The sequence below is a fragment of the Paramormyrops kingsleyae genome, chromosome 2 (assembly GCF_048594095.1).
Source record: "Paramormyrops kingsleyae isolate MSU_618 chromosome 2, PKINGS_0.4, whole genome shotgun sequence".
NCBI lineage: Eukaryota > Metazoa > Chordata > Actinopteri > Osteoglossiformes > Mormyridae > Paramormyrops > Paramormyrops kingsleyae.
Genome location: NC_132798.1, coordinates 32,922,298 through 32,935,586, shown reverse-complemented (window position 1 = coordinate 32,935,586; position 13,289 = coordinate 32,922,298). Strand labels below are relative to the sequence as shown.

The 13,289-nt window shown below is 48.1% G+C and overlaps 2 protein-coding genes across 7 annotated transcripts in view; one reads left to right on the top strand and one right to left on the bottom strand.

Moving 5' to 3' along the window:
* Positions 1-5,564, top strand: part of znrf3 (zinc and ring finger 3) — a 58,499-nt gene extending 52,935 nt beyond the window's left edge. For all 5 annotated transcript variants that reach the window (XM_023812352.2, XM_023812351.2, XM_023812350.2 and 2 more), the window contains 2 exons: positions 1,657-1,759; positions 1,899-5,564. In XM_023812352.2, the coding sequence (XP_023668120.2) occupies positions 1,657-1,759; positions 1,899-3,643 (1,848 nt within the window). In that variant the 3' untranslated portion in view covers positions 3,644-5,564. The remainder of the gene's footprint in view (positions 1-1,656; positions 1,760-1,898) is intronic.
* coq5 (coenzyme Q5, methyltransferase) lies at positions 5,441-12,723 on the bottom strand. 2 transcript variants are annotated; one of them, XM_023812355.2, is made up of 7 exons: positions 12,476-12,712; positions 11,607-11,756; positions 11,120-11,344; positions 10,878-10,984; positions 9,199-9,287; positions 7,204-7,315; positions 5,441-6,439 (listed from the first exon to the last, which is right to left on the bottom strand). In XM_023812355.2, the coding sequence occupies exons 1-7, from the start codon at positions 12,651-12,653 to the stop codon at positions 6,338-6,340; spliced, it is 963 nt and encodes a 320-aa protein (XP_023668123.2). In that variant the 5' UTR covers positions 12,654-12,712; the 3' UTR covers positions 5,441-6,337. The 2 variants fall into 2 exon arrangements, with proteins under 2 accessions (XP_023668123.2, XP_023668122.2); XM_023812354.2 differs by lacking the exons at positions 5,441-6,439; positions 7,204-7,315; positions 9,199-9,287 and adding an exon at positions 9,332-9,931 and having other exon boundaries at positions 12,476-12,723.
* Between the last annotated feature and the right edge of the window lie 566 nt (positions 12,724-13,289).

The following is a 13,289-nucleotide window of genomic DNA, read 5'->3' as shown; positions in this document are numbered from 1 at the left end:
AACTCACAGGAATGCGTCCGATCGAGTTTCACTTAAGCGGGAGCGATTCCCCCCTCAGTACGGAACAGGGTTCATAAGTTTGAGCCCGGGTAATTTTAAGCTCGCTGAGGCATATCTACTCTAATGGGGAAACGGATTTTGGGGAACTTCCGTATCTATCGCTATAGCAAGGTACATATAATGAGCTACTTCCCAGAAATCTCAGTTGTATAAATAATTTAAAACTGAACTCCGCTGAACTCAGTTTTTCTCAAGCATGTTAGTTTTTAAAAATAAAATAAATTAAATAGGTGTTACATAATATTCTTACAAGGAATGGGGAATAATTGCCATGTCTCTGTCGCCCTCTTGAGGCTCCTTTCTGACATGCCTAGTGCATTTTCCACAGATGGGACCCTTAAACCATTTCCTACATACAGTGTTCCTGACACATAATCCAAGCCACACTACAGAACAAAGTGTTCTGCCAGAGATTTGTCAGGATTCCAGTTAGCCACCGAATGCAAACTGCTTTATCTATGTCTAACATTTTTTAAGAGGGTGGGGCAGAGGGACAATCGATGCAGACAGCAGTAAACATTTAGACTGAGCAGTGTGTTGGTATGGCTATATAAACTCCACTATTCTGAAAGGCCACAAAGATCCTGTTTAATTGCTTTGTTAATCTTTAATTTGGCCACCCAGGGTGTAACCTTGCCTAGTGCCCTCTGTGACCCTGAGCAGTTGGATGGATGGATGGATGGATGGAGTATCTTACAGTTGGGGTTACCAACCTGTTGATGACTGTGGACCGGGGCAGGGATTCTGGCAGGAGATTCATTGTTGGGACAGATTTACTAAGTTTACTCATTTCCGTTTTTGTCATAGCCAGTCAAAACGTGCGATTGTTAGGGGTCGTAACGAAGGCGTGGCTTGAAAATATATGGTTTATTTTTGTAAATTAACCAGCCCTCCTCAAAAGCCCCAGTGTTCCATGGCCCAGTGACACACTTGTCCTGTAGCAGCGCTGGTCCACGGATCAGGGCTTCGGAACCACCAGACTACAGCAAGAACTTCCCATTTTTGCAGTTAGATCATCCATCTTCCATCATAATGAAATGGTCCAGCAGAGGGCCGTGATAGACCTGGAGCCTCCAGATGGGATGGCAATCCATCGCAGACACGCACACACAGCTGGGGCCGGAATTTAATCCCCTCCCACTCTGGACGTGTGTGGTTACCGTTATACATAGATATTTCATTTTTGTCTGGACACTCACCTTCTCACCCACTGCCCTCATCGCCTGACGGGACGTTTCCTTTTTTCACACTTATTACGGTCAGCTCTGGTGAGCCAGGCAGGAGCCGGTGGCATCGCGTCCTCACTCACGGGCTCTACCTCCCCCCGTGGCCCAGTACCAAAAATTTGGTAACCAGTAGAAATGTTTCCTAGAATTCCTGAACCTCTCCCTCAGTTTGGGAGACGGCAGCCGCTCCCGGCCTCAGAGAGCAGAGCCGTCCCGTGGAATCTGGCAAAATATGGGCCAGACTGAATTCCCCTTGTTGGAGTGTCACCCAGCTCCAGAGGGGGGACTTGGATGTGCCCGAATCCGCCGGGGCCTCTCAGTCTGGGCTGCGTGTGTGACCCCCGCTGTGTTTGTCTGTCTGGCCCCACAGGAGCTGAGGGTGATTCCCTGCACCCACCGTTTCCATAAGAAGTGCGTAGACCCCTGGCTCTTGCAGCACCACACCTGCCCACACTGCCGACACAACATCATCGGTAAGATCCGACTTGCAGTGTCACGGTGCCGGGTGTGGGAAGGTCTTGCTAGGAAATGTACACATGCTACGATACAACTCCCCGTGTGCCGTTAAGCTACGAGGTGACATGGTGTGGTGTGACCCTCTCTCCTTCACAGAGCAAAAGAAGGGGAACCCGGGGCCTGTATGCATGGACCCAGGAAACCCGGTCCACAGCCGACAGCAGCGGGTAGTCCTCCCGGTTCATTACCCCGGGCGCGTGCACCGCGCCGGACAGGTGACGGCGTATCCAACCCGCACCAGCATGGATCCCCACGGCAATCCCATCACGGTGCTGACCGTGGACCAGCGGGCGGATCCAACGCTTTACCCGCCACAGTCGTCGGCGTTCCTTCGCGGCTACCCGCCTGTGCACCTGGAGCATTCGCTGAACGCGCACCGCTGCGGGCTGGACCACCGCCCCCCCATGTATCACCAGCCCCACGCCTTCAAGAGGCCCAAGTTCCACAGCCGCGGCTTCTCCCGAGCCGCCTGCTTCTCCCAGTACGAGACCATGTATCAGCACTACTACTTCCAGGGCTTGACCTTCCCCCAGGCCGAGGGTCAGCCTGCCGGCGGGCTGCAGAAGGGCCACGGTCGGGCCTTCCAGCAGGGCCTGCTGTATCCGGCCGTTGTCCACATGGCCCCCGCCTCCACCTCCTGCCTGGGAGAGACCGGGAGCTCCTCCGGATTCAGCTGCTACCACGGCCACCGCTCGGTGTGCAGCGGCTACCTGGCCGACTGCCCCGGCAGCGACAGCAGCAGTAACAGTTCGGGCCAGTGTCACTGCTCGTCTAGCGACTCCATGCTGGACTGCACCGAGGTCAGCAACCAGGGCGTGTACGGCAGCTGCTCTACCTTCCGCAGCTCCCTGAGCAGCGACTACGACCCCTACGTCTACCGCAGCAGGAGCCCCTGCCGGGCGGTGGCGGCGGAGCCGGGGCCTGCCCCCGCACCTGTGGATGATTCGCCGGGCGCCTTTGGGCAGGAGTGCCTGCAGCCTCCCAGTGGTGCCTCCTTTGGGTCTGGGGACCAGCTGTCCAGCTGCAGCTTGGAGCCCAACTACAGCAGCCGCTCCTCACTAGAACCCAGGGAAACCAATACCACTACCTCAGCAGGGGCACTAGAGGGCGCCGGACCAGATCTCCGGATCAGGGGGTTGGTGCTGGACGAAGGGGTGGAGCCGGGGCCGGCTTGTTCCTGTTGCTTTGACATCCCGCCGGCGGACTTGGAGGGCAGGGGTCAGGAGCTCTGTCGGACTGGTTTCCCGGTGATGGGGAAATGTGCCCGGGGGGCGGAGTCCCAAAGCCCCGCCCCTGCAAACTTGTACGCCCCCGGCTCTGAACACACGTGCCCTGGGGAGCAGGGTGCCTATGAAGGACTTCCCTGTTGCTTTTACAAGGAGACGAATGTCCATAGGAATAACGGCAGCCTGTATGCCGAGGACTGCGCGGTAAACGTCCAGTACGGCCAGGCTGATGTGGAGAGCCGCCTGCTGCAGAACCGCGGTGACCCCAGCCAGCGCATATCCATCATCCCCGAGGACAGGGACTGCGAGCTGGGGCTGGGTGCCGGTCCGCGGGCCGCGCTGCTGCCAGCCAAGCATGTAGGGCTTGGGGAGGTAGATGGGGGAGGTCGGACTGTGGAGTGGGAGGAGCCTAGCAAGCTGTTCTTTTCCACTGGCCAGCGCCGAGATCAAACGGTCTCATGTGCAGAGGAGACCAGGGCTCTGTTCCACAGCCACGTGACCACCTGTCACGAGATGCTGGAGAACGGGGGAGCGCCAGGTGAGGGAGCGGAGCAGGAGCTCACCCCCCCGGAGGTCATACCCAGACAGACGTACCTCCATCGCTCTTCGCTATGAACAAGCCTCGTCGTCTCCCAAATGTCTCCATAATAACTGTGAAGCAATTATTTTTTTTTTCTTCAAAATCCTTGTTTACCTCCTTGGGCCAGTTTAAGTATGAATTAAGTCCTGTAGCTGTAAATGCAAGTAAAACCACACCAAGGCAACATGGGGGGGGGGGGGGGGGTTCAATATCTTCATCACAGATTGAGCTGCAGTCCTCCATAACCAATCCCTGAGTTTGACCTCCCATAATACCTTTGGCATTTCTGTTATGTTCTCTTGTATCCTTATGGGGAAGGGCAGCAACTTGGCATAATGAAGTTGCTATACAGCCTTGGGCTGGGTTACTCTTTTTTTTTTTTTTTGTAACCAGTGTCATACAGATGGGTGTCTAACAAAGACCGATGTGTCAGCTGTCTAAAGCCCATCTCTGCTTAGTCGGGACCATCATAGTCTGCTGGTTAAGACTGTATACACTCCCCAACCTGGGTGGCTCTTGAGTTCAGTCATACAGGATTTCTCTTCCTGTTTAAGACTTGTATGCATGTGTTCTGGTGTACGTGCAACAAAAGATGGCATAATCTTCAGTAAACACATATTTAAAACGAGTAACTTGGAGACATACCAAAACATAGGATTATCAGCCAAGATCGTGAAATATCCACCACCCGTGCCACTCCCCCATTTAAAAAACAACCATCATTGTCTAGCACCAGCCACCTCGTGGTGTCTCTTCTTTAAGATGGCGGCTGACTTGAAGCATCTTCCTTCCTGGAGGCAGGCCCCGCCCCCTTCTGCTTGATGTGTGGTCTCCATCTGCCCCCCCGCCTTCCTAAATCGCTCAGGGCTACTGCTGCCTTGGTAGCAACTAGCTTTTAAAGACAAGACTCTTGTGAACTAATGATTTCAGCACTGTAGAGGTAGATAGTAGTTATTGCTTGAAGTGAAGTTAAAATGAAGTTTAGTTTTTTTTTGCCCCTCTCCTCCTCGTTGAGTTTAATTGTCCAGCTTGTCACTGGCGAAGCGTGACTATTCTGTAGTCTGCCCCCCCCCCCCCAGTAATACCTCCACACATGGGCACGGTGGCCAATTCCCCACCATCCCCCTGACCGCATCACACGCGTGAAGCACTTGTCGTAATGTGGGCCATTTTTAGAAAGCGACCGTTAAGCTCCGCGTCCGAAAAAAGGCCAAAGTGAAGACATTTTGGGAATGATTTCAGTACAGGAGGCTCATCTCTGACAGTAGCGGTTTCACTGACCATTTTTTTGTAATATTACAAATCTCTCAATGTTGTCAACATGCCTTGTTTGTTTTACAGACTTATATACTGTTTCTATGAAATGTATTCATACTGGTAAGAGGCTACAAGTTTTTTTTTTTTTTTTTTTTAAGTAACGCTATTTATCTATGAACTTAAACCATATGCTGTAATTCATGAACACAATTCTAATCTTGCCTTTGCATAGAGATCTATACTGCAAATCTAACATTTTTGGGGTACTTGAGTCACTATTTAATTTTATATTTTTTGTAGCACTTAAAAGGATTGTATAAAAACACGGTGTACAAAAATGTAATATTTTTAAATATAATTATTTTCTCGGTCATTACCATTTCATGTTTAAAAGGCTAGAAATCGATCTGTGTATATTTCTGTATCTGTATAGCAGCCCATTTCATTTATGGAAATATGTTCTCTGAATATTTATTTACTAATATATTTATCTTTAAGCCATGTCTTATGTTCAGAGTGTGAACGTTTGAGGGTTTTTTTTTTTTTGAGAAATCACTAACATGAGACATTGTAAATACATGGTAATTGCACACAAAGATTTATTCTCTGACCAAAAACTGATTTTAAATTTTAGTACAATACAATTTTGTAACAAAGTGTACAAAGACCTGTAAAAATATACAGTTTTATTCAAGTAAACTGTCCTGTTGAACTGTCGTCTTTCACACCCCCAGTCATCCTCACTGGACGCATGTCTAAATTTAGACTGACCTTGTGGTTACGAGTCTCACACTTTTACACCACTGTGTCACCTTCTGTTCAGGTTAGAAACCACAATAGGTCAAAATGTCTAATGGCAACCTGGCAGAGGCATGTGGGACATAATTTAATACCTAACCACAAACCACACAGACTTGCAATGTCCTTATACTCAACTGTTTTTTCAAACATTACAAATTCACCGTTTCCTTCCACACGGATTTCTATCCTCATTGAAGATAAAGTAACATGCCAAAAATGATGTATAAACACAAAAAAACACTAAGTGCTGGTACTTAAATCATGTATAATTATTGTGATTGTAAAATGATATTTGTGGTACTTTTATATGGACTTGTACAGTTACGGAAAGAGGGCATTCCCACCATTACCAGAAGGTAGAAGAGTGAGAAACGTTTTGCACTGCTTCATAGGATCTGCGTGAATCCCACAATGATCAACAAACACTGTATGAGCCCCGTCTGGGGCCAGACGAGATCTAGCAAGGGCAGACTTTGGAGCATGGATTAGGATGATAAGGAAGAATGAAAGTCTTCTGGTTCTCAGAGTAAATAGGAAATTCTCCAGTTCATCCTAGAAGACCCAATCTAGACTAACCCAAGCAGGCCCTCAGACGTGGCCCTGATGACGGCGAGTCACCCGTGTGTGTCTCCTCCTCGCTGTCCAATCCGCTTGCGTCCAGCGGCAGGTCTTCAGAGCTTGAAGCCTGAATGGACAGCCACTACGCCGGCCGTGAGGTTGGTGAAGCGGACGCTGAAGAAGCCCGCCTCCGCCATCATGTGACTGAATGTCTCCTGCGGGATAGACGCACATGCGGGGCCTCGTGTGAACGAGCGAGAGCAGGTGGGCCTTCTGGGGCACGGACACACAGCCTTTGGACTCTGACAGCATTTACAGAACCCATTTATAGCTACGTCTAGCCAAACCTACAACCTTTCATCCAGAAATACAGCTCTTTAACCACCACACCACTGGCTGTCCCAAGAAATGGTTACACATTTCTCTTACTTGTAATGCCATTTTGAAATTAAAATGGCTCACAGTTTAATCAGGTGTTGGACATTGTATTCATCGCAAGTGGAAAAATTCCAGTGGGAGTGATAATTAAATCAGTCCAGAGTCTGAATGTGGTTCTGACGCCCCACCCATGAGACAAGATGCAGTCATGATTCCCATAATTAGGAAAAGCGTCTGGATCAGCCCCAGGAGAGCCACTGACGCCATTGTGATATGCAAACTCAACTTTATTGTCATCATGCACAATGGACAATGAAACTAGATAGTAGGTTCTCCAATGCTACATCACACAAAAAAGAAAAAGACCCATTTCTCTGCTGGTCAGTCACCTTGACCCCTGAACTGTAACCTCAGCACATGTACTGTCCATCCCTCTCCATACAGCTCCACTGGGAGGCCAGTTTACATGCACAGGTCAGAAATTTCCCTGAGCTTCCCCATAGTGAACATACACACTCCCCATCGGACCGAGGTTCTATTCAAGACCCGCAACCCTGACAGCTCCACCCACTAAGCCATGGATACTAATTCCTGTGCTCACCTGGTCAGGGAAACGCCGAATACTCTCCACCAGGTACTGGTAGGAGTTCCAGTCCCCAGCGATAACCTCCCCGATCACAGGGATAAGCTGAAAGCTATAGGCATCGTAGATCCTGTAAGAAACCAGCACAGGAGGATTATGGGTATCCAGCCGTATTCTCTGGAATATACCCGAAGCCTTTTAGAACATGCTGGGGTAATTCTGAGGTTAACTTTTTGGGTTAACTTTGAAACGACTCATTATTAATGAATGATTCTATACAGTAAATACCTCAGTACAGAATAATATAGAGCAGTCACCCAAAACAAGTATACTGATATACTTAGGTTTATAAATGTAATGTACCAGTAACTAAATTATGAGACTTTATTGATCCCTGTGGGGAAATAATCTTTTTGTCTGCCCCATCTGGCTCTACCTGACTCACACAGCCCTTTCACACCGGGGCTGAGCCTAAATTCTGGCTCGGGTGTTGCATTCACACAAAAAATTACGGCAGCCAATATATCCGGGCCGGAGCTCATTTTTCCGACCCCAAAAGACTGCTGGGCCAGAATTGGGAGTACAGTAAAATCCCATTATAGTGGACTCACTTATAACGGAACATCGTCTATAACGGATGAGGTCCGCTGGTCCCGGCCGTGCGCCTTTAAGAACATGCAGAAAAAGCATCGGATATAGCGGACTCGCATATAACGGAATTTCGCTTATAACAGACAAACAATTTGGTTCCCAGGGCCGCTTTTAGCTGTAGTTTTGTTCGGCTATATCAGACATGCAGGCTCTGCCTACAAGGCGTGTGGCGTGCCGGTGATATCCAGCGCAGATACGTAGTCGGGATTATTAATAGTCACGCATCTGGTCAGGTAAAGTTGGATTACTACATGTACAATATAATAATCTATACAACAATTAAGTGTGTCTGCTGAGGTGTGGCATGAGTACATGCATGTAGTTGTGTTCTGGGCATACAGCAACTCTGGATGTAACGAACTGTTTTGCCAGGTCCCGTAAAGTCCGTTATAACGGGATTTTACTGTATGTGATGTCAGGAGTCGTCAGAGCGAAAAGCAGAAGTTTACGAAGCAATGCGGAGTGAATTGGGAATACCAGAATAAGATTTTTTTTTTTAATGAAACAGAAAGTCGAAAAGAGAGCTAAATAAAAGAGATGCTGGATGCCCGAAAAACAAATATCATGGACGGAACCAGACCCGCTAACCAGATAACTGGGGCATTGATCCAGTCTGCAGGAATTGGGTAAGTTATTGTTGTGTTTACTTACCATGTGACTATGAACTTTAATTATGTTTGGTGTATATCAGATGCCTTCCAAGGATCCGTCAATCAAAAAAGCATATTGTTAAACACTTAGTTGTGTTTTTTGTGTTGGACGTGTGTAGTAGCTAGGGCTGGGCTATATATCGTTGTAATGACAAATATCTAACTAATAAGTTAATATTAGAATTTGACTTTGGTGTCCGGGCCAGTGATACATAAGGTACAGCTATCTGCTATCTACATAGGCGAGAGCGAGCTTGGCAGCGAAGGGCAGCCACCCACAGTGGTGCCCATGGAGCTGGGGGGCAAGGGCACACAGACGTGACTATAATAGCTAATTATAATGTATCAACATGTTAGAATGTTTACTCAAAATAACGCCATGGGATGTCTTTACAGAGACAATCACACAACAACATTTTTTTTATGTACAGTTCTTTAAAAAAGAAACCTTTATTAGTTAATCCCTAAGTGTATAGCGAGTTTATTACTAACATGCATGATTCCTATGCTGAAGTGATCACACTAAAGCCCTTTCATTTTTCCTTTATGTAGGATTAATCAGGGCTTTAAATACATCGTCTCATGGTCTCTGTCAGCAGCAGAGCCCTCAGCCTCACGCAGGCCTGGCCTGGGATTAAAATCGAACTATATAGGATACAACTGGTGCCATTCACGTATGCCTTCTCCAGCAGATTTAAAAACTCTTTCTTACCTGGAAAGCACAGGGTTCGAGACATGGCTGAACTCGAGGCACAGGAAGCGGCCGCCGGGCTTCAGGACACGGTGGGCTTCCTGCAGAGCCTGTCCCATGAAAACACACACTCAGGAATACAGGAAGCGGCCGTTGGGCTTCAGGATACAGTGGGCTTCCTGCAGAGCCTGTCCCACGAAAACACACACTCAGGAATACAGGAAGCGGCCGTTGGGCTTCAGGATATAGTGGGCTTCCTGCAGAGCCTGTCCCATGAAAACACACACTCAGGAATACAGGAAGCGGCCGTTGGGCTTCAGGATATAGTGGGCTTCCTGCAGCGTCCACTGGCTTCCTGCAAAGCCTGCTCCACACAAACACACACACAGGAATACAGGAAGCGACCGCTGGACTTCAGGATGCAGTGAGCTTCCTGCAGAGCCTGCCCCACACAAACACACACACAGGAATATAGGAAGTGGCCGTTGGGCTTCAGGATGCCGTGGGCTTCCTGCAGAGCCTGCCCCACACAAACACACACACAGGAATACAGGAAGTGCCCGCTGGACTTCAGGATGCCGTGGGCTTCCTGCAGAGCCTGCCCCACACAAACACACACACAGGAATAAAGGAAGCGGCCGCTGGGCTTCAGGATGCCGTGGGCTTCCTGCAGAGCCTGCCCCACACAAACACACACACAGGAATAAAGGAAGCGGCCGCTGGGCTTCAGGATGCCGTGGGCTTCCTGCAGAGCCTGCCCCACACAAACACACCCAGGCAGGACTTTAGGTAGCACCTGCTAAGCAGAGCCACTGCCAACGCGGGAGGTCCACAAACATCGCCCCGACCTTATCACGAGATTGCCAGATAAACTTAAGATTTCATTATAACCAGCAGGTTATCTCCAGATAAAAATCCAAAGCTGACAACAAATGAAAAGGTAACGTCTAGACAGCGGGTGAAACTCAAAGGAAGAAGGACAGGGCGATAATCGCAGTGCCATGCGTCCGCGCTGTGAGGCTCACGCCCCACTGCCGCCAAATAGAATCCCATCCCCTTTAATCTGCACTGTGCTTATCACACAGAACCGCACTGCCCTGATGAGATCACCACCACAGTCACTTCAGGAACACTTTTGCCACACTATGCGCTGCCATCTGCCCTTGGTTCTAGGGTGATATGCTCAGGTCCTGAAAGGACATGTCCTCTGCATCTTGTTCCCCTTACATCTGGCGATTATCATCACTGCACACACTAATATGCTTCCACCAAAACACTGTATTAAAGCAGTTATTTTGCTATTATAGCAAACTCTCCATAGCCTTCTTAGGAATAATCCCTCTTCCACACTTAACCAGGGAAAGAAGATAATTGAAATCACCAGCCATAGAGGTGTGAAGCCAAAATTATAGCAATTGTAGGAGAACTCTGGTGGAAAAATGACAGTTTGACAAGCCGATGTCCTATTTTCCTTGCCCTTACATATCCTTCCAGCTCTTCAGACCCTGTGCTGGATAAGTGGTTGGTAGACGAACAGACGGCATTCTATACTAAGTGTTCTCAACCTTGGAGGATGTCGTGGAAAATGCAATTTTTGCTTATTGTATATGGATATTAGCAAAGGCCGTCTGAGTACGAAGACGGCGGATGGGAAGCGCCCTGCAGGGAAAACAAGCGGCTTCGGCGTGTCACAGGGCTACCTTGTCCATGTGAGTGACGTTCCGGATCCCAAAGGCGATGCTGTAGATATCAAACTGGTCGTCTTCAAAAGGCAGCTCCTCTGCATCTCCCACCACCCAGGAGAGCCCTGCCAGAGAGATACAGCTCACACTAGACACATGGGACTCAAAGCACACATGACCCCTTAACCACCAACGTATCTAGCTCATCAAAGCACACGAGGAACCACTTCTCTCCTGTAAAGGAATGGGGGTGCTCGTACCTGTCCCATAGTTGAGGTCTTTGGCTCTCTGCCTCCCCACCTTCAACATCTCCTTGTTGATGTCACACACCACCGCCCTGGACCCCCCAAGAACTGTGGCCTGTTGTGACGTGTAGCTGGCTGCTATCTCATGCCAGGTGGGGGTCTGATGCTTACGCATGGTCCGGCGTAGGAGCCGCTCCTGCTGGTTGCGTACATATTCCAGGAAGCGGAAGGAGATGTCTCCTGCGAATGCACGGGGATCTGCCTGAGCACCTTGCTCAGGGTCAGAATAAGAGTGACACACACACAGTCCAGTGTGTTTACTGCAGAGCTGGAGCTAAAGAAAGCCCATAAACGCAGACAAGGCGTTTACAGCACTCCGCGTTGTTGACATTTAAAAGGCAGTATGAAAGTTTAACCACGACTGAGCATAAATTTAATCAGAGAGGAAAGATGTTCTGTCGTGCAGCATCTTAGGTCTGGCTGGCTGTGGATGAGCAGGCACCTGTCCCTCCAGCGACATCCAGGAGACGACAGCCGGGCAAGGGGTTCATGATGCGCAGTAGGGCGTCCTTCCACAGACGGTGCACGCCCAAGCTCATAGCGTCGTTCATGATGTCATACTTCTGTGCTACGCTCTCAAACACTTTGTACACTGGAAGACAGTGAGGGTTGGCAGGGCACATTCAAGTCAAAATGAGACACCTTCAGATTATATATGGAACAAGTTCAATAGTTGAATCACTTAAAATATGAAAACAAACCACTTGATACCGCTTCCATAAACCATGAGGATGTAAATGTTCAGCATTTGTAGTGTTTGTTTTTCATGAAACTAAAACATATCTTGAAATTTGTTTGTATACATTTTAGATATACCGACTGTGCAAAAACCCTAAAGGAAAACAATGACTGATTTCAATGCAGGTCCAGGAATTCATACTCCAGATTCTCCAATGCACACCAGTTTGTGTACCCTGTCATCACTTCCATGCCTCAAACTTTTTAAATATTTGGACAGAAATAATACGAAAATGTCTGGAGGACTACACCGGTATTTTATTCACATCCTGCTTGCCAACATAGCGAAACAAATACAATTACACATGCAACAATTGTGGAAAATAATCTGGATCTGATACGTAAATAAGATGCATCCAAGGTCAACATGGGAAGAGCAACATGTAACATAAAGAATCCACTTTAATGTCACTCGTCACATTCATCCAGCAAACCATTACAAGACTCCAGTTACGGTTTGTCATCAGCTACCGACCCTCCAAACCACCGAGATCATTTCTCCTAAAATGCCACAATCCATGCCACAGTCCAGTGACCCCCTCACAGCTTAGCCAGGTGTACGGGTTTAGCTACCTTTCTCCGCTTTCTCTCCCTCGGGGACCGACTGGAAACCGAAGTGGGCCATACCCTCGCCGTCACGGGAATCGGAGGCATAAGTGCGAACAGCAACACGACTGTTCAATACGCCGCGAGTAAACGCAAAGGCACCCAGCAAAGCCGCACGAATGCACGGCTTACAGGGCGCCGCCATCTTGGAGAAAGTGGCACTTCCGGGGAATCGCACAAGTGTCCCGGATGTCAGAACGGATACCTGCGCTGATTACGTGGGTTGATTCATGTACGTCTCTCCGTAGTATCCGTCTGTTTATCAACGCACGCAATTTAACTTTATGAAAAGCACAGCGTATTTGCAAATAGGCTGAGTAATTTCTGTAGCGTGTACATGCAGTTATATGGATATCAGACCAGCTTTTCATGTAAAACACAGCTAACCCAGACACCGATTTAAAATTCATTTGGCCTCTTAGATCGGTGCACCGTTTTAAGTGAATAGGTACGTTTTGAAAGCGTTGCAGACATTTCAGAGAGTCATATTAATGAGACCGGACCAGCTTCCTATGCGTTCTTATAGTTTTACGCTCACGTTATAAATTGGACGATTGGTATTATTATAGTATTTATCAATATTTTTACGCTAATAATTAAATACATATTTGGTAAAATAATTTGGTGTTACAGCAAATGTGTTCTAATAACATTGTTTTTGTATAATACGTTTCACTACACACGTGCGACGTATGTGCGTGTAACAAATCTTGCAGCTTCCCTCGCTTTTCTCTATAATGAACTAAAATAAGTGCCCAAATTACTTACAGAAAGTGTAAGA